At 44.2% G+C, this 21079-nt stretch overlaps 1 protein-coding gene across 1 annotated transcript in view; it reads left to right on the forward strand.

The window, feature by feature from the left end:
* ERP44 (endoplasmic reticulum protein 44) overlaps nt 1-21079 on the forward strand; it is a 132379-nt gene that overhangs the window by 105197 nt on the left and 6103 nt on the right. Inside the window, exons 8-10 of the mRNA XM_077491802.1 lie at nt 291-407; nt 4092-4203; nt 18433-18574. Coding sequence (XP_077347928.1) covers nt 291-407; nt 4092-4203; nt 18433-18574 — 371 coding nt within the window. The remainder of the gene's footprint in view (nt 1-290; nt 408-4091; nt 4204-18432; nt 18575-21079) is intronic.

Here is a 21079-nt window from a genome sequence, read left to right on the forward strand (position 1 = left end):
TCATTCAAACTGTGAGAGCGCTGAAAGCTGAAAATTGGTCTGGTCGGGAAGGGGTTGAAAGTGCACTGTATTGAGGTGGTTAATGCATGTTTCTAAATAATTTGAACTCCTTATTCCAAACTGCTCTTTCAAATGCTGCAAATTTATATATTGTCTATTACAATACACTGTACTTCAGAGACAAGAATACTTTTCATCCTGAAAAAAAGTTTGAGCAACATTGTTTCCATCTCGAACCTCCAAATTTTTTTTTATGGGACTTATTTTATGGAAATAATTTCTTGTTGCAGGAAAATGCTCCTGATATGGTTTATTTGGGTTCACTTACCAACTTTGACCTTGCCTTTGCTTGGACTCAAGATAAATGTGTACCTCTTGTGCGAGAAATAACATTTGAAAATGGAGAAGTAAGTGCTTTTTTTTTTTTCTCATTACTTTTACATCGATTTTGAAAACTGTTAGAACTGAACGCCAAGCAAATTTTGTAATGTTTCTTTTATTTATTGTCCTAAAATAAAAAACATGGTTTACTTACCTGCTCTGTGCAATGGTATAGCACAGAGCAGTCCTGAACCTCCTCCTTGGTTCCGCTGCTATCCTCCTTCCACGTGTGCCATCATAGGAAGCAGTTTCTTATGGTGGCACATATGCAGGCTTGCTCACAAGCCAGGCTGTGTGCCCATTTATACACACATAGCATGGTTTGGCTCTTCTCTGTTCCCTCCTCTCGTGATTTGACTGACCAATGTCCCCTGCTACTCTCAGCCAAGCTTGTGTGAGAAAGGAGAAAAGTCCTGCAGATGAGCACAGCGCTGGATCAATATAGGACTCAGAGGAGTAACCCCTCAAATGCATAATGTATCATTTTAAAAAGTAACTAATGGGCAGCACAATGGTGTAGTTAACACTCACCTAGCAGTAAGAAGGGTCACTGGTTCATATCCCACTATGACAGTACCTGCCTGGAGTTTGCATGTTCTCCCTGTGCCTGCATGGGTTTCTTCCGGGTACTTCGGTTTCCTCCCACAATCCAAAGACATGCAGGTAGGTAAATTGGCCCTAGTATATGAATGGGGACCTTGGGTTGTGGGCTCCTTGAGGGTAGGGACTGATGTGAGTATGCAATGTACAGGGATAGGGACAATTGTAGACACTCAGGTTGAACTGGATGGACTGGTGTCTATTCAACCTTACTAACTATGTAACTAATGCAAGTATCTGAATATGACTTGCTATCTGCTGCTTGCAATTCCAAATTAAGCAGGGGAAGGGAGCAGCAGCACTAGGAGCCAATTGGGTAAACTGCTTACAGTTATTCATAACCATAAGCTGACAGCAGAAAGTTGACCCTATTAGGCTACTTTCACACCAGAGATTAAGGCATCAGCCTGACATTGCAGTGTGGCAAAACTGTGTACGTCTCGGGGTTGATTGGATAGAAAATTCTTCTTCGGGTAATCTGGGTTTAATGTATTCCATGTGCTTTTTGTTTTGTTTTTTTGCGGTTTTCATCGAGTTCAGCTTTAAGCTAAAAAGGTGTTTTCTGTATTTAAATATGAAGTCAACCTTTTTTTTTTTTTTTTACTAAACCCAGGACCCTGTATTCATTATAGAGGTCCTTCTCAAAAAATTGGCATATTGTGATAAAGTTCATTATTTTCTGTAATGTACTGATAAACATTAGACTTTCATATATTTTAGATTCATTACACACAACTGAAGTAGTTCAAGCCTTTTCTTGTTTTAATATTGATGATTTTGGCATACAGCTCCTGAAAACCCAAAAATCCTATCTCAAAAAATTAGCATATTTCATCCGACCAATAAAAGAAGTGTTTTTAATACAAAAAAAGTCAACCTTCAAATAATTATGTTCAGTTATGCACTCAATACTTGGTCAGGAATCCTTTTGCAGAAATGACTGCTTCAATGCGGCGTGGCATGGAGGCAACCAGCCTGTGGCACTGCTGAGGTGTTATGGAGGCCCAGGATGCTTCGATAGCGGCCTTAAGCTCATCCAGAGTGTTGGGTCTTGCGTCTCTCAACTTTCTCTTCCCAATATCCCACAGATTCTCTATGGGGTTCAGGTCAGGAGAGTTGGCAGGCCAATTGAGCACAGTAATACCATGGTCAGTAAACCATTTACCAGTGGTTTTGGCACTGTGAGCAGGTGCCAGGTCGTGCTGAAAAATGAAATCTTCATCTCCATAAAGCTTTTCAGCAGATGGAAGCATGAAGTGCTCCAAAATCTCCTGATAGCTAGCTGCATTGACCCTGCCCTTGATAAAACACAGAGGACCAACACCAGCAGCTGACATGGCACCCCAGACCATCACTGACTGTGGGTACTTGACACTGGACCTCAGGTATTTTGGCATTTCCCTCTCCCCAGTCTTCCTCCAGACTCTGGCACCTTGATTTCCGAATGACATGCAAAATTTGCTTTCATCCGAAAAAAGTACTTTGGACCACTGAGCAACAGTCCAGTGCTGCTTCTCTGTAGCCCAGGTCAGGCGCTTCTGCCGCTGTTTCTGGTTCAAAAGTGGCTTGACCTGGGGAATGCGGCACCTGTAGCCCATTTCCTGCACACGCCTGTTCACGGTGGCTCTGGATGTTTCTACTCCATACTCAGTCCACTGCTTCCGCAGGTCCTCCAAGGTCTGGAATCGGTCCTTCTCCACAATCTTCTTCAGGGTCCGGTCACCTCTTCTCGTTGTGCAGCGTTTTCTGCCACACTTTTTCCTTCCCACAGACTTCCCACTGAGGTGCCTTGATACAGCACTCTGGGAACAGCCTATTCGTTCAGAAATTTCTTTCTGTGTCTTACCCTCTTGCTTGAGGGTGTCAATGATGGCCTTCTGGACAGCAGTCAGGTCGGCAGTCTTAACCCATGATTGCGGTTTTGAGTAATGAACCAGGCTGGGAGTTGTTAAAAGCCTCAGGAATCTTTTGCAGGTGTTTAGAGTTAATTAGTTGATTCAGATGATTAGGTTAATAGCTTGTTTAGAGAAACTTTTCATGATATGCTAATTTTTTGAGATAGGAATTTTGGGTTTTCATGAGCTGTATGCCAAAATCATCAATATTAAAACAAGAAAAGGCTTGAACTACTTCAGTTGTGTGTAATGAATATAAAATATATGAAAGTCTAATGTTTATCAGTACATTACAGAAAATAATGAACTTTATCACAATATGCAAATTTTTTGAGAAGGACCTGTATCTGGTCTCCCAAAGTACACAGAATATGGAAATGCAATTATTTTAGTAAAAATAAACTGCTAAATGATATATTTCTCATCAGCAGTTAGAGCAGTCTTGTGCTTTCAATCAGTGTCTGGTTAAAGCTTGTAGGAGTTTTCATTCTCCCCTGACTCTCTATCTGGACAGTGCTGATTGACCCTGTGCTGATCACACGCACCCAAGAAAAAATAAACTTTCTAGCAATACACACCAAGCTGAGCATGAGCAGTGTGTCCTCATTGCTCTGTTTTATCAGGAGATGGATTGGGGACAGTAAAAGGGGAGGATCAGAGAATCAGCCAGAATCAAAGAGCCTTTTTACACAGTGTGCAGGATTAACCATTTAGGTTCCACAGTGAGTATAACGAGCATGCTTTACTGCATATATAGGCTGATTTTATGGTTGAGTTTAGTAACACTTTACTGATTGAACCTCAGACACTGCACGTTAGGTTCTGCGTAAATGCAATGTTTAGCGGGTATTAAGAATAAAGTGAATAAAGATTATTCTCCTAATGGTCCAGGTCAGTTCAATCTTTTGTGGCACTGTGTAGTTTGAAAGTAGCAGCATGCAGTGTAAACAGAGGGTTACAGTCTTCTTTCCACATATGCCCATATACAACCCCTATTGGGAAACGACTGTGTCTTGACATGCATTTAATTCATGTTAAAATTTTCAAACAAAAAAAGAATATGCTTTTTGTAAAAGCAGCATACTTTTTCAGGGAGATTCCTAGGATTGATCGGAAAGGTGGCAAATACATGACTACTGCTAAAAAAAAAAAAAAAAAAAAAATCACATTTAATTTAGTAATTTGTTACTCATGTTAAGCTTTTTTTCTGTACAGGAGCTGACAGAGGAAGGAATTCCCTTTCTCATTCTTTTCCATATGAAAGATGACACTGAAAGTCTAGAAAAATTCCAACAAGAAGTTGCACGACAGCTGATTAGTGAAAAAGGTGTGTTTTCCTTATACATTTTTCTCTTTACTGGTATCTTGCTGCTGTTAAACTCTGTTCTTTTAAATGACAAAAATGTTCATTGATAAAAGTAATACATTTAAAAAGTGGGATATAGCTTTAAATAGGGATCTTACACATCACTGAATATGCCCAATCTGGCAGTTCTTTCCGTTCCTTGTAGATGAACATTGTTATAAACAGTCTGCATGTGGCGGTGTGTGTATGGGGATCGCTGGGTCTCTCACCTGTAGTGGGTCTGTGCGGCTAGTGGTGGTCCTGGTCCCGGTGTGGGGGGTCCCAAGAGTTGTCTGGAGGTACTTTTGCTGGTTGAAGGCAGCGCTGTTTTAGGAATTTTCTTGTCACTGCATGGCACTGTCCGGTGGCCATTTTGGCTGAGGGCAGAGCAGGTTCCCCTTGTGAGCCCATTTTTTTGAAGCCCGAGCGCTCTTTTCACCGCAGTTCTCTTGTGACAGCATGCCATGTGCTATCACATGCAGATTCCTGTGTCCACTGTGTATACAGGACGCTGGATAGCCATTCCCGGAACACTGGTGCAAGCTCTGCAGATCGGTCCCTTTTGGGTCCCGCAAGCCAGCACATTCACCTAAGGCAGTGATGGCGAACCTTGGCACTCCAGATGTTTTGGAACTACATTTCCCATGATGCTCCACTACACTGTGGTGTGCATGAGCATCATGGGAAATGTAGTTCCAAAACATCTGGGGTGCCAAGGTTCGCCATCACTGACCTAAGGTGTTCCCGTATTTGACTTATTTTGACAAGTTCATCGACAGGGAATGGGGTCGGCCGCAAAGGACCTTTTCGGTTCCCAAAAACATGGCGGTGCATTACCCCTTTGAGGAAAGCCTTCTCAAAAAGTGGTCGGCTGGTTTAGTTTCAGGAGGGAAGAGGCGGAGGGAGGCGGGCGACCACGGAAATGACTTGAAGGGGAGGGGGAGAGGGATATACAGATGCTGCAGAGAGAGCAGGATGATAGTCAATTTACTGACAGGAACAGGCAGGATTAACCAGGTATTGAACTATATGGAAAAGAATAAATAACATTGCAAAAAATTTACTAGCAGAAGGGATAGGACGGTCGGTCACAGGAAGGGTCAAAGTAAGGAAAGATTGATTATTCATCCCTTGTGAAAAGCAAAGTTGATATAAGAAAAAAGTTTGAGACCATGTAAAAAAAATGTTAAAGCGCTCCCTCCCCCAGTCTTTGCTTGTAAATGCAATATGCAAATTCATAGGTTATACTTGATGGACTTGTCGTTTTTTTTTTTTTTTTTTTTTCCAACCTCCCCTACTATATATGCAAGTTGTGCACGCATATGTAAATGGTGATCGCCCCACACGTAAGGTATTTCTGCAAATGTTGCAGTGAGCAAGGATTCTAGCTCCAGGCCTCATGTATAAAGGCTTTTAAAGTGTATCATATCGAGGTACCGTAGTTTGGCACCATTACACAGGTGTACGCAATTTTAAAGTGTGCCATGTTTGGTACCTACCCAGCGTAACATATTTTAACAAAAAATTGTGAATTAACCACTATCCGACCAGTGCACGATGATGTACGCTGGCACAATGGCACGGCTGGGCAAATGGGCGTACATGTACTTCCCCAATAAATCTCGACATTGTGGGCACACGCGCACCTGCCGCATACTCCATGACTGTGCCTGCGGGTCTCGCGGACTCTCCTTTGGGGGCCGTGATCGTGTCATGGAGCAGATCAGTTAAAACACCTCTTTAGCACACACTTAACTCCTTGATCCATCCCCTAGGGTTTGACACCTTCTCTGCCAGTGTCATTTACACAGTAATTGGTGCATTGTTATAGCACTGATCGCTGTATAAATGACAATGGTCCCAAAATAGCATCAAAAGTGTCCACCATAATGTTGTCAGTCATGATAAAAATCGTGTGTGTGTGTATATGTGTGTGTGTGTGTGTGTGTGTGTGTGTGTATATATGTATATGTATATGTATATGTATGTATATATATATATATATATATATATATATATATATATATATATATATATATATATATAAATTTATATAGTGAAATACAGTGGTGTAGTGGTTGGCACTGGTGTAGTGGTTAGCACTCTCACTTAGCAGTAAGAAGGATGGCTGGTTCAAATCCCATCCACGACACTACTTGCCTGGAGTTTGCATGTTCTCCATGTGCCTGCATGGGTTTCCTCAGGGTACTCAGGTTTCCTCCCACAATCCAAGGACATGCAGGTAGGTTAATTGGCTTCTGTCCAAAATTGGCCCTAGTATATGAATGAGGACCTAGAATTTTGGGCTCCTTGAGGGTAGGGACCCATGTGAGTGTAAAATGTGCAGGGATAGGGACACTTGTAGACACTCAGTTGAATAACGACACCAGTCCTTCCAGTTCAACCTAACTATGAAGTAATTTTCTAGCAGAAAAATAGATTTTTACATGTAGGACAGAAATGTCAGCATTCGCTTGAGCAAAAACTGGTTAACGAAGAGGGGAGGAGTAATTTCAGGGGAATAACATTACTATCTAGGCAGGAGGAGTGGGGAGGGGCAGGGAGAAGATCGGCTCTCAGGCAGACTACGGAAGAGCCAGGGAGAGATCCTGAGAAGATAGCTGGATGACAGAGGCACATAAACTGACCACAACAAAAAGATCAACAGTCATGATAAATGTGGTCAGTTTACTGAGGGAAAGACAGGAACAAACAGAATCAGCAAGGTATTGTACAACATAGAAAGGGATAATTGACATGGCAAAAGCACTGTTATATCTCATGCCTTTTAAAGGGACAGGAGCATGTTTGTTTGTTTGTTTTTTTTTTTTTCGTTTTTGTGTTTTTTTTTTTTTTTCCGTTAAGTTTACAACCACTTTAAACCGTTTGACTGTTCGTGTTACAAGGTCTCAGGTGAATGGAAAGCAGGTGTGTTTAAATGTGGCCTCACTCTCTTACTGGTCACTGGAAGTTCAACATGGCACCTCCATGGCAAAGAACTCTGAGGGTCTGAAAAAAAGAATTGTTGCTCTACATAAAGATGGCCTAGGCTATAAGGTGGTTGCCAAGACCCTGAAACTGAGCTGCAGCATGGTGGCCAAGATCATACAGCGGTTTAACAGGACGGGATACACTCAGAACAGGCCTCAACATTGTCGATCAAAGAGGTTGAGTGCACGTGCTCCGCGTCAAATCCAGAGGTTGTCTTTGGGAAGTATTAGTGCTTTCAGCATTGCTGCAGAGGTTGAAGGGGTGGGGAGGTCAACCTGTCAGTGTTCAACCCATACTCCACATGCTGCATCAAATTGGTATGCATGGCTGTTGTCCCAGAAGGAAGCCTCTTCTAAAGATGATGCACAAGAAAACCTGCAAACAGTTTGCTGAAGACAAGCAGACTAAGGACATGGATTACTGGTACCATGTCCTGTGGTCTGAGACCAAGATAAAAAGATTTGGTTCAGATGGTGTCAAGCGTGTGTGGCGGCAATCAGGTGAGGAGTACAAAGACAAGTGCGTCTTGCTTACACTTGAGCATGGTGGTGGGAGTGTCGTGGTCTGGGGCTGCATGAGAGCTGCCGGCACTGGGGAGCTACAGCTCATTGAGGGAACTATGAATGCCAACATGTACTGTGACAAACTGAAGCAGAGCATGATTACCTCCCTTCAGAGACTGGGCCACAGGGCAGTATCCCAACATAATGACCCCAAACACACCTCCAAGACTACCGCTGCATTGCTAAAGAAGCTGAGGGTAAAGGTGATGGCCTGGCCAATCATGTCTTCAGATATAAACCCCATCTGTGGGGCATCCTCAAACAGAAGGTGGAGGAATGCAAAGGCTCTAACATACACCAGCTCCGTGATGTCGTCATATAGGACTCCAGTGGCAACCTGTGAATCTCTGGTGATCTCTATGCCCAAGAGGGTTAAAGTGGAGGGCCACCCTAAAAATAAAAAAAATATTCTTAAAATACATTTTTCTTTATATATTTTTTTTATTATTTTTTTTTTACTCGCCAGAAACTCCTGTTGCTTAGGCAGTCTTCCTAATCTGCCTCTTCCGCTGCAATGGGGCCATTCGCAAAGCGCCACGCAACTCGCACTTGGGCAGTAGGAAACGGGCAGTGAAGCCATAAGGCTCCTCTGCCTGTTTCCCTTAGGATGGTGGTGCCGGCAGCCAATCCGATGCACGGATCGGCCTCGGAGCAGCCAAAATAAAAAAAATGTGAGGGTGTAGTCACTTTTCTGAGATACTGTGTATATGCGTATACTGTACGTGTGTTTATGTATGTGTGTATATAGCTATATCAGCCTAGCCTAACCTAAGCACGGTTACCTACTGATTATAGAAAATATAAATACAAGTCACTTTTGGATTGCTTCACTTAGAATTAGCACTAAAGATTGGACTTGTATATTGATTATTTTTCACAAGACTTTATCTCCTTTTGATGAACTTTCATGATATTCCTGTTGCTTTATTTATATATATATATATATATATATATATATATATATATATATATATATATATATATATATATATATATATATATATATATATATATATATATATATATATATTCAGTTTTAACCATTATGCACTTTTGGATACATGTGTAGAGATCAAGGATATCACACACACACAGGAGTACACCAATGTTTTTTTGGTTTGGTATACATGTTGTTTTTATTTTATTTTTTTGCATATGAGGTTCTCTGTTGTTTTTTTTTTTTTATTTTTTTTATACAACCACTCCCCTGGATGCACATGTAGGGACCCAGTAGACCTTTCTACACAGCGCTAACTGCATCATAAACCTGATATGAGTGTTTAGTAGGGTCACCTTAATCTATTAATTGCACAACACACCTGGGTATAACCAGCAACTTCACGTGGTTAGTGATTTGTCATCACTGTAGGTCACTCTCCAGGTGACAGGCAGCGCCACCCACCCCTGCATATAGATATTACACACACTCACATTTTTGTAAATATCTTATCACATCTTTTCCTGTGTCAACACTGAAGAAATGACACTTTGCTACAATGTAAAGTAGTGTGTACAGTTTGTATAACAGTGTAAATTTACTGTTCCCTCAAAATAACTCAATGCACAGCCATTAATGTCTAAACTGCTAGCAACAAAAGTTAGTACACTCCTAAGTGAAAATAATTTTTTCTCTTTCATTCATTGACGGACACAGCTCCAGTAATCTTGATCTTAGGGTTATTACGCCACCTTCAAGAGAGGACTAGGCAGAACATGTAATACATGTGAAAAACACCAGAACTTTAATTTTTTTTTCTCTTCTGCTTAGTGAAGAAGGGCCTAGGCTCCCTGCGGGACCATCGGTGCTGGGAATCTCTGGATTTTTGCCTTTTGCACAAGGTTTTAAGATCCTGTGATCTGCTATCAACAGCTGGCTGGGTGACAGGCTGGATAATCTAGATCCTTGTAGTCTCCCCAGCCTTGCCATCAAGCGTGTGCAGACCCTAGGTATGCACTGGGTCAGCCACAACATGCCCCTCAGGCTCCAGGGGTGGCCGGTGAGTGCAATGCTCTGGGGCACACATATGACCGGACTACCGATGTCTTTGCCACGGTGTGCCGTGGCCAGCAGCCACCTCGTACTGCTCAGGAGTGGGTCTGTGTTGGGATATCCCCAGCTCATCCGGATGGCAATTCTTCCTGCTTCGGCGGGTTTGAGCAGCTGGGCATTCCCCGGGAGGTCAATTTAGGGGGTCCCTCTCCCTCTCTTCACTCCCTATTTTCCTCTCCCCCCCCCCCGTGGGGGATGTTGCATGGCTGGGCTGCTAAGCGCTGTGTAGTGTACCTGAGCCAGGGGTCCTCCGGGGGCTCTGACCCTGGATTGCGGGCTGCGCTGGTTGTCTGTGTCTGTGGTCTCTCTGCTGGGTGTCTGGAGGCGCTACATGTGCTGTCACCATAGCGCTGTTCTGCCGCCATTATCTTTGTTCATTCACTGTGTACAGTTGGTTGTTGCCCATTTTCTGTGTGTCTGTGGAAAGCATGGACGAGGGCCATTTTCCCTGTGATTGTTCCTTATACAGGGCGGCCATTTTGTTGTATCTTAGCATGGTTTTTAACCTCGGCGCTAGTCCCTGTTGCTCACAACAGCGCGTTTTTTTTTTTTTTTTTTGTTGCTCTGGACACCAGGGAACTGACACTGGACACAGGCACCTGTAACGGAATGGCTCAGCACTTGATCACCACTTGGGTGGTGAGTCCTGCGGTGGGGGCCCCTCAGTCTGCAGCAGCTAGGAGGGTGGGATTGTGTACCTTGTCCCAAGTCCCCAAGGGTGGCAGACAGGGTGGGTCAGCATGGCTTCAGAAACTGGTGTTTTCTTTCCCAGAACTCCTTGCAATTGCAACCGACTTGTCTGCAAACAGTGCAGTGCCTTTGGACGCTTTTTCGGCATCCTTGAAACATTTGTTGCCAGGATGGAGGCAGTGTGCGGGCGCAAAGGTGGTAAATGGGCAGGACCGGGGGGGGGGGGGCTCTGTCTCGTGCCCCGCTGAGACTGGCGGCCCCTGCTCTGATGTGTGAGATGACATTGACCAGGACCGATCGGACAGTGAGGATGATTCCCCCGCCTGGGTCCGCAAGACAAAGCACTAGTTGTAGCACTTATCACAGCTGTGCATGATACACTGAAAATTCACGATGCAGTAGGATCCTCTGCTGAAGTAGTGGCCCCTCTTGGGTCCTGTAAGCCAGCCCTTACACCTGTTTTTCTGTATCTGACTTATTTCGATAAGGTCATATACAGGGAATGGGCAAGCCCGCAGCTGACCTTCACGGTCCCCAAAAGAATGGAGGTGCGTTACCCCTTTGAGGAGAGCCTTCTTAAAAAATCAGCTCCTCTGGTCATGGACCCCCCCCAGTATCCAGGTTAAATAAAGTAACCGCGATCCTGGCAGAGGGGACTACTGCATTTTAGGACCCTACCAACAGGAAGGCGGAGGCTCGTTCTTTGTTTACGGTTGTGGGGTCAGCAATAGGACCAGTACTGTACACAGCACTAGTGTCGCAGACACTTACTGAATGGGCAAAACTTTTGCACCGTGAATTGGAGAAGCAGCAGGCCACTCCTGTCTGCCAGTTAGTGCACAGCCTTAAGTACATTTGTGACGAGGCCCTGGAGGCTCTTGCTCTCCAGGGCTTCCGTGTCAGCAGTGGTGCTGCGGCGCCTGATTTGGCTAAAATGCTGGTCTGCGAACCAGGCATCTAAAAAAGCCTCGACTTATCTACCCTTCCTTGATGAGCAGTTATTTGGAGCCTCGTTGGATGACATTAAGAATGTCACAGGTGGGTCGCCTTCGGGAGTTTGCAGCCTCGTGGGCCTCTCGGTTGTCCAACCAGTGGGTCTGCAATCTGATCTCGTTGAGCTACAAGATAGTTCCTCTTTTGGCCTCCAAACAGATTCTTCCCCTCCAGCATACCGTTACCCCCGGGAGGCCCTGTTGGGGGCAGTAAGGGACCTGCTAAGCCGCGGGGTGATAGTGCCTGTTCCGGAAACTGAAAGGTTCAGGGGTTCTGCTCCAATCTGTAGTCCCCAAAAAGGAAGGGGAACGTCCAATCTTGGACCTGAAAGACCTCAATTGCTTTGTAAAAGTACAGAAGTTCAGAATGGAATCAGTTCGCTCAGTTGTTGCACTCCATCAGGGGGACTCCTTGGCGTCCTTGGACATCCAGGACGTGTACCTGCACATACCCATATACCTCGGGCATCAGAGGTTTCTGCGATTTGCAGTAGGGGAAGCCCACTACCAGTTTGTGGCTCTCCCTTTTGGCTTGGCTTCAGCACCCCGAGTCTTTACCAAAGTATTGGGTCCATTTTTGGCGTTGTTGCGACAACACGGGATAGTAATCGGGGGTTGCCTAGACAATCTCCTCCTGAGAGCAGCTTCCACCTCAGTATTAAAGGAGGGTGTGACCATCACCATGCAAACCCTGCAGGAATTTGGGTGGCTGTTGAACCTAAAGAAGTCAGTGCTTGTGCTGACTCCTGGAGTACCTAGGCTTACTGCTGAACTCCGTGGAAGCAAGGGAGTTTCTTGCAAACTCTCAGAGCAGTGGTGAAGCTGTTGATGATGAACCGCAGGTGGTTGTCGCTGCGCTTCTGCATCCAAGTCTTGCAGAAGGAGATATTGACAAAATGGGACAAATCTCCGTTGTCCCTGGATCGGCATATTCGGGTAAGCAAGTTAGTCAGGTACTCCCTGCTCTGGTGGCTGAGATCCCTGGCACTTCGGCCCAGGAAGTCGTTCCTACCTCTGCATTGGACAGTGATCACAACGGACGCCAGCCTGACCGGCTGGGGTGGAGTACTGGGAGTTCGGTCGACCCAGGGCCTCTGGTTGGGGGAGGAATCCAAGTTGCCGATCAATGTGCTCGAGCTCCGAGCGATCAGGTTATGCCTCTCCACATGGTAGATGAGACTAAGAGGGCGTCTGTTCAAGATCCAGTCAGACAACGCCACGGCGGTGGGATATGTCAACCAAGGAGGAACAAGAAGCTCGGCTGCAGCATGTGAGGTCGCTAGCATCCTTTGGTGGGCAGAGCGACATGTACTGGCCCTGTCGGCCATTTACATCCCGGGAGCAGAAAACTGACAGGCGGACTATCTAAGTAGCCAGATGCTGGACCCAGGAGAATGGTCATTGCATCCGGAGGTGTTCAGGCTTCTGTGCCTGCGGTATGCCACACCAGACGTGGATCTCCTGGCCTCCCAGCTCAAGCGGAAGATGCCGAGGTTTGTATTCAGGACAAAAGATCCGTGGCGGACGCATTAGACGCGATGGTGGCTCCATGGGCTCAGTATCAACTGATCTGCGCCTTTCCTCTGCTAAAACGGTTACCATGTCTGCTCCGCAGAGTGGAGGCCGAGGGGATTCCAGTGATACTGACTGCCCCAGATTGGCCTCGGCGTCCCTGGTACGCTGACCTAGTACGCTTGGTTGCAGTCGCTCCCTGGTGGCATCCGATGCCAGAAGACCTTCTGTCTCAAGGTTCAATTCTCCATCCTGCTTTACCATCGATGGTTTTAACGTCATGGCTGTTTAGAGCCAGGTGCTAAGGAACCGAGGCCTGTCTGTGATTTCAACTTTTTTTCATGTTGAGGGCATGGAAATCTTCTTGGAAGATATACCATCGTACATGGAAGGCTTATATCTCCATGTTTGAGGAGATGGGGTGGTGTCCGCACCTATTCCATTTCCAGGATCCTGCTGTTCCTACAGGGAGGAGTAGAACAGAAACTGGCTTTAAGCACCATTAAAGAGGAAGTAAACCCTCATGGGTTTACTTCCTCTTCCATTCCCTGCAAAGGTAAAGCATAATGGACTACTATGCATCGCATAGTAGCCCATTATGTATCACTTACCTGACACAGGAGCCAGCGATGTCCCCTGTAGTCCGGCGCATCCATCTTCTCGGTGGGTCTCGCCGCTCCGCCGCTGTCATTCGGCGAAGCCACGATGACGTCACTCCTGCACATGCGCACGGGAGCCGCCACGCGCGGCATATTCGCCGTTGATGGTGCCACGCTCAGTGCACCTGCATGCCGCTGTCTATGGCACATGCGCCGTAGACAGCGATGCCTGTCTTTTGGCAAATATCTCACTTCTCTAGTGAGCACCTTTTGTACAAGGGGTCCGGCAAGAAGTCCCTCCAGTGCGTCTACCCTTGCCTCCGTGGGATCTGAACCTGCTGCTATTGGCATTTCAGAAAACGCCATTTGAGAACATCAGGCAAATTCCCTTGTTGACTTCCTCAGAAAGTGGTCTTCCTAGTGGCCGTTACATTGGCCAAGAGGGTTTCGGAACTGGCAGCCTTGTCTTGCAAGTCTTCCTATCTTGTTATCTGCAAGGACAATATAGGGTTGCGTCCGCAACCTTTTCTACCGAAGGTGGTTTTCGGCTTTTCATATCAATGAAGACATTGTGTTACCATCTGTGTCCTAAACTGCCACATCGTAAGGAGGTGGCCCTCCATTCCCTGGATGTGGTCCGGGCTCTAAGGGTATATCTGTCTGCCACGGCTCCCTTCCGGAAGTCAGAATCTGTTCGTTTTGGTAGCTGGTCCGAAAAAAGCATGGGGTCTCGTCGGCCACCATTTCCAGGTGGATCAGACAGATTGTGGTCCAGGCTTAGGACTTGAAGAGGCAGGTGCCTCCCTTTCCCGTCACAGCCCTTTCCACCAGGGCAGTTGGGACCTCTTGGGCTTTCTGACATCAAGCGTCAGTCGCTCAAGTGTGTAAGTCAGTGATTTGGTCATCCGTTCACACCTTTACAAAGTGGATGTAAGCGCATTGTCTGATGCCTGCTTTGGCCGCAAAGTTTTGCAGGTGGCCTTATAACGTAATTTTACACTCTTTCTCCTGTTAAGTTACTTTTTGAATATTAATGCACTTGCTGCATTTGTTGACCGCAAGTTCTGATGCAGTTAGTTTAGATGGTGACTCCCCTGTTAAGGAGCAGGTTGTGGGTGAAGTTATGTTGCTGTTCCCACCCCTCGTTATGACACTGCTTGGTGATGTCCCAACGGTCAAGATTACTGGAGCTGTGTCCGTCCTTGAACGAAAGACAATAGGATTTTTGTACTCGCCATAAAATCCCTTTTTCTGAAGTTCATTGATGGACACAGCACCCTCCCCTCCTATTGAAGTTCTCCAGGGCCTTTTTATTACAGAAAATATATTCTTCTTGGGGGCGCAAAGTAATTTTTTAGCAACAAAAAATGCTAATATAATGCTGACTTTTAACATGTTTTTGAGAACTGACAAAATTGCCTCAGACCACAAGTGGTTAATGCACACCATAATGCTGACCTCTATATCATATATTACATTTTAAAGACCACAGATTCCTTTTATCAGGACTTCTGTCCACCTCCATAGGGCCTTTACTGGGTTAAGCCTAAGCATACACAAACTGCACACAGTTGCATCCCTGTGTCCACCGAAGTGAATCCAATGCTAGCTTGATCTTTGTGTTTGAGATGTTTGCCTGCACCACTGAAGGCTGTCAAAGCAGAACACGTGTACCAGGTGTCGTGCTGAGTAGGTTTGATGCCTGTGTGCAAGGAGCCTTCAAGCTTCTTGAAATCAAATTGATTTATAAGGAAAAACAACATTTCAAGTGCAAGAAAGGGTTTTTAATTCCGGTTTAATAAACCTGTCATAACTTGGTGTTTACTTGGTATCGGTATTTAGTGTCCTGTGGTCATTAGAGACCTTACTGTTTCTATGACCAGCTTAGACTGCTTAAGCAGCAAAGTGCATGTTTGCCTACTGTCACTGATGTCCAAATACAGTGCCAGGTTTTTAGCATATCTCTTCTACCTTGTTCAATCCCAATTCCCGGCATAAGTTCTTTTCAGCATTCTATTTATTGAAGAATTATCAACTATTAACCACCTCAATACAGGGCACTCAAGCCCCCTCCCCCCCCCCCCCCCCCCCCACCTTCCTGCCCAGACAAATTTTCAGCTTTCAGCGATGTCACACTTTGAATAATTGCGTGGTCATGCAACACTTTACCCAAACATTTTTTTCCCCCATAAATAGACCTTTCTTTTGGTGGCATTTGATCACCACTGGGGTTTTTACGTGGTGAAGTCTACGTTGTAGTCGCTTTACCAAGGTCAGAAAGGCGGTGTCAGACTGACAATACCACACCACCGATTGTCGCATAGCGCACCCCCCACAGCTTATCCTGATGAACGTCATATGACACCCAGTCAAGGATAATGGAACCTCTTTCTGGCCATCGTTCGGCTGTATGGCTCGGGAAGTGGTTAATAATCTTTTGGCTCCGTTTGTAAATTCAGGGCCATATTTTATATTGTAACCTAATAAGAATAAGGCATACAATGATCCAGCATGACCAGCTTGAAAGATAACTGCATCCAAGAACAAACTGTAATCTATTATAGCTTACCAGTTTTTAAATGTGGTGTCTGCATTAGTTTGTGTGTTGTTGTGTTTTTTGTTTTTTTGTTGTTGTTGTTCAAACCCAACTCCAGGCAAAAAGTTATGTGCACTGCATGGGTTAACTGCTTGTTTTTGTCTATGGGATTAGAGAACAGAGATTTACTTACCCAATCCACCCCATTTTCCATTTGCCGGTGAAGCGGAGGATCTGGTGAGTATAAAGCTTTCTCCTCTCCCCTGGACAAAGTGAGCAGTTGACCCATGCAGTGTGGGCACAGCACCACTGCATAGGAAAAATGAGTGTTGTGGTGATTGTGTTCCCCCCCGAGTTGGGCTTTAAGTATTTGTTGGATCTTGCCACAAATTTCGTGTCCATATCGCTTCCTGTGAGGTGCTTGGAAGCATAAAACAATTGTATCTTTCTGCAAGCCACTAATCTCCCTATCCCCCATCATAATTGAGATGCACGATGCAACTTTGGAGTCCAGCTTTAGTGGCAACCATGGCTATTTTCATATATACTGTTAGAACAGCTAGCATAGTTACCTAGGTACAGGAGGTACATTCACAGGACTACCACTTGAAATTAAAAGACAAAAGCATAAAAAATAAAATCTAAAGGTGCCCCTGTGTGCCTTTTGTATCCAGAGTAGAGGAACTCTTGATACAAGGAGATGTGTTACTGGCCAGATCACCAGATGAGAAAACAGGAAAAAAAAAGTAAGAAAAAAAAAATAAATTGAATATAGCCACCACATCTGGTGATTTGTGTGCTGATATACGGTATATTAAATTTTTGTCTCTAAAAAAAAAATCTTGCTGTAGTAAAATTCATAAGTCATAGTTCACTGTGCAGGAAACATCATCTGCATTTGGGCAAGGCAGTAGATACATATGACTCATAGGTGTGTAGAAAATGATGTCTACTGTACCCGCCTTATGAACACAGCTTAGTACTCAAAGTACTGGTCATACTAGGTTTTTTCATTGCATTTTAATTCATGCATGCACAACACAATTTTAATATACATGGTACTTCTTGTGGCATCCAATATATTGATATTATAAACAGAAATTGTGATTGGTTTGTGTATGTATGTCTATACCAGTGGTCTCTGAATTGCGGGCCTTTGCTTTTAGCCAGCCCTTGGCAGTATTTTATTCACTGACACCAACGTAGGGGCACAGTTCCTCACAATGACACCAACAATGGGGCCCCAATAATAATGATGAGGGCCATTCCTTCCAGTGACACCAATGATGTGGGACCATTCCTCCAAATGACACCAGTGATGGGGCACAATTTCTCCCAATGACACCAAAGATTGTGAACTATTCTTCCCAATGACACCGACGATGGGGCACAGTTCCCCCCCCCCCCCCCCATGACCTCAACAATGGGGCACTATTGCTCTCACCGATGAGATCCGCCATAATGTCGCAGTCACGATGCAAAATGCTGACCACTGCCATTACTAGTTTAAAAAAAAAAAAAAATGCCCCTATATATCCCCTATTTTGTAAATGCTATAACTTTTGCGCAAACCAATGAACCGCTTATTGTGATTTATTTTATTTTTTATTTTTTTTAAAGACTTTGTATAGGCCTAAACTGAGGAAAAAACTATCTATCTATCTATCTATCTATCTATCTATCTATCTATCTATCTATCTATCTATCTATCTATCTATCTATCTATATATATATATTTAATATTATTATTATTATTATTTTTTTTTAAACTGTCGCTCTTTTTATGTTTATAGTACAAAAAAATAAACCACAGGGGTGATCAAATACCACCAAAAGAAATCTATATTTGTGGGGAAAAAAAGACGTCAATTTTGTTTGGGAGCCATGTCACACAACCGCGCAATTGTCAGACGGAGAGCCAAATCGCAAAAAAGTGCTCTGGCCAGGAAGGGGGTAAAATCTTCCGGGGCTGAAGCGGTTAAGCTAAAATACTGTAATAAGGTTGCATATTTTTACTTCCACCTAAAAGATTTCAGTTCTTCAACAGAGTTGTACAGTTTTTATAGGACACATTAAAGGTGGAAAAGTTGTGAAAGGATTTATCTTTGTCTCATTTCATTTATTTTAATTTTTTTACATCACAGAAACCTGTCATTTTAACAGTGGTGTGTAGACTTTTTATAGTGTTGTGTGTATACATGTTTATGATGAGTTAAACGCACCGTCTAGTGTCTTCACAAACTGATTTACTTGAACTGTTTTCTTCTTTCCTTTACAGGATCAATAAACTTCCTACATGCGGACTGTGACAAGTTCAGACATCCTCTTTTACATATTCAGAAGAGTCCTGCAGATTGCCCTGTAATAGCAATTGATAGTTTTAGGCATATGTATGTTTTTTCAGATTTTAAAGATTTATCGTAAGTATATATTTACTTTTACCCATCCCATAAAATAATTTTACATTGAATACCTTGAGATGGTCAAGTTGTGGTTTATCCAAGAGCTCTGTATTCTGCTCTTCAGTAGTAAAGCGGGTGCACCTCAGATGCCAGATCCCCAGCTGAATTTGAAGCAAACAGAATAGATTGTTCAACTTTTGTGACATCCATGTCCCCCCCCCCCCCCCCCCAACTTGTGAGTGACCCATGTTAGATCTATGGGCAGGCCAAAGTAAAGACCTGCATCCATTTTATAATCTTATTACTTTTTTCAGACCTAGGCAGACTCTGGAGGGTGAAGCAGTTTAATCTGCCTTCCCATTAACTGCCATTAAGTTAGACCCCTTTCACACTGAGACATTTTTCAGGCGCTTTTGGGCTAAAAATAGCGTCTATAAATTGCCTGAAAACGGCTTCCCTGCAGTCTCAATGTGAAAGCCGGAGGGCTGTGTGTGTGTGTATGTGTATGTATATGTGTGTGTGTATATATATATATATATATATATATATATATATATATATATATATATATATATATATATATATATATATATATATATAATTATTATTATTATAGTGTACACCCTCACATTTTTGTAAATATTTTATTAAATCTTTTCACGTGGCAACACTGGATAAATGACACTTTGCTACAATGTAAAGTAGTGAGTGTACAGCTTGTATAACATTGTGAATTTGCTGTGCCCTCAAAATAACTTAACACATTGCCATTAATGTCTAAACCTATGGCAACAAAAGTGAGTACACCCCTAAAGTGAAAATGTCCAAATCGGGGCCAATTAGCCATTTTCCTTCCCCGGTGTCATGTGACTTGTTAGTGTTACAAGGTCTCGGGTGCGAATGGGGAGCAGGTATTTTTTAAATTTGGTGTTCTCTCGATCTCTGAGGATCTGAAAAAAATAATTGTTGCTCTCCAAAGAGATGGTCTAGGCTATAAGATTGCCAAGACGCTAAAACTGAGCTGCAGCACAGTGGCCAAGACCATACAGAGGTTTAACAGGACAGGTTCCACTCAGAGCAGGCCTTGCCATGGTCGACCAAAGAAGTTGAGTGCACGTGCTCTGCATCATATCCAGAGCTTTTCTTTGGGAAATATACGTGAGTGCTGCCAGCATTGCTGTAGAGATTGAAGGGTGGGGCATCAGCCTGTTAGTGCTAAGATCATACGCCACATCAAATTGGTATGCATAACTGTCGTCCCAGAAGAAAGCCACTTCCAAAGATAATGCACAAGAAATGCTGCAAACAGTTTGCTGAAGACAAGCAGACTAAGGACATGAGTTACTGGAACCATGTCCTGTGGTCTGATGAGATCAAGATGAACTTATTTGGTTCAGATGGTGTCAAGCGTGTATGGTGGCAACCAGATGATGAGTACAAACACGAGTGTCTTGCCTGCAGTCAAGCATGGTGGTGGGAGTGTCATGGTCTGGGGCTGCATGAGTGCAGCTGACACTGGGGAAATACAGTTCATTGAGGGAACCATGAATGCCAACATGCACTGTGACATACTGAAACTGGACCACGGGGCAGTATTACAACATAATGACCCCAAACACACCTCCAAGGCGACCACTGCCTTGTTTAAGAAGCAGAGGGTAAAGGTGATGCACTGGCTAAGCATGTCTCCAGACCTAAACCCTATTGAGCCTCTGTGGGCAGGGCCGCTGTTAGAAATCATGGGGCCCCATACAGCCTACCTGACGGGGGCCCCCCTTGATCCTGCCTACAACCCCACCCCTCACTCTGCCTCCATGCTGTGAGGGGGGGCGGGTTTACTGGGGGACTGGTGGCAGGAGCTGAAACATGCAACATTTACAGCACCCCACCAATCATAACTGCATCTGAATGGGAGAGATTTTAGTGTTTTAACATCCATGCCCGTTCAGTTTGTGTCTTCATAAACCACAGACTTGTGTCCATTTACATCAGGCTACCTCTGATCTCTCACATTTAGGTCTGGAAAAATAGGATGTTCTTTCCCATTTTTTATTTTTTTTTTCCACCTGAATGGACACAGACGAAGGCAGATCTAAATTCACACAAGTCAATTCATACCTGTAAACCTACATGGAGCTTTCAATCAGGTCTGCATGAAAAAAAGGACCTAATTGCAAAGCTTGGGTGAAAGGTTATCAAAGGGAAGTGGTTTGGGGGTGGGAAAAATGCAGCTTGACTGTGTTTTTAGCTGTCCCTACCCATCATATGTGTAAAGTAGCATCTCACTGTGCTCATGATCATTATGATCAGAGCACAGCAGGTGCTGTATGGCTCTGTCAATGTAACACGACTGTGTGGTGCTGACTTTATGGCTGTGCTGTTTTATAGTCTGTAACGGACAGTACAGCCATATATCAGGAAAGTCAGCACCACACAGCAGGTTACACTGACATACAGCACCTGTTGTGCTCTGATCATCATACTGATAATGACCATGAGCACACAATGAGAGTGGGGACTGCA

Source organism: Lithobates pipiens, unplaced genomic scaffold (genome assembly GCF_037356315.1).
Source record: "Lithobates pipiens isolate NorthernLeopardFrog02 unplaced genomic scaffold, aLitPip1_a1.2 Scaffold_19, whole genome shotgun sequence".
Taxonomy (NCBI): Eukaryota; Metazoa; Chordata; class Amphibia; order Anura; family Ranidae; genus Lithobates; species Lithobates pipiens.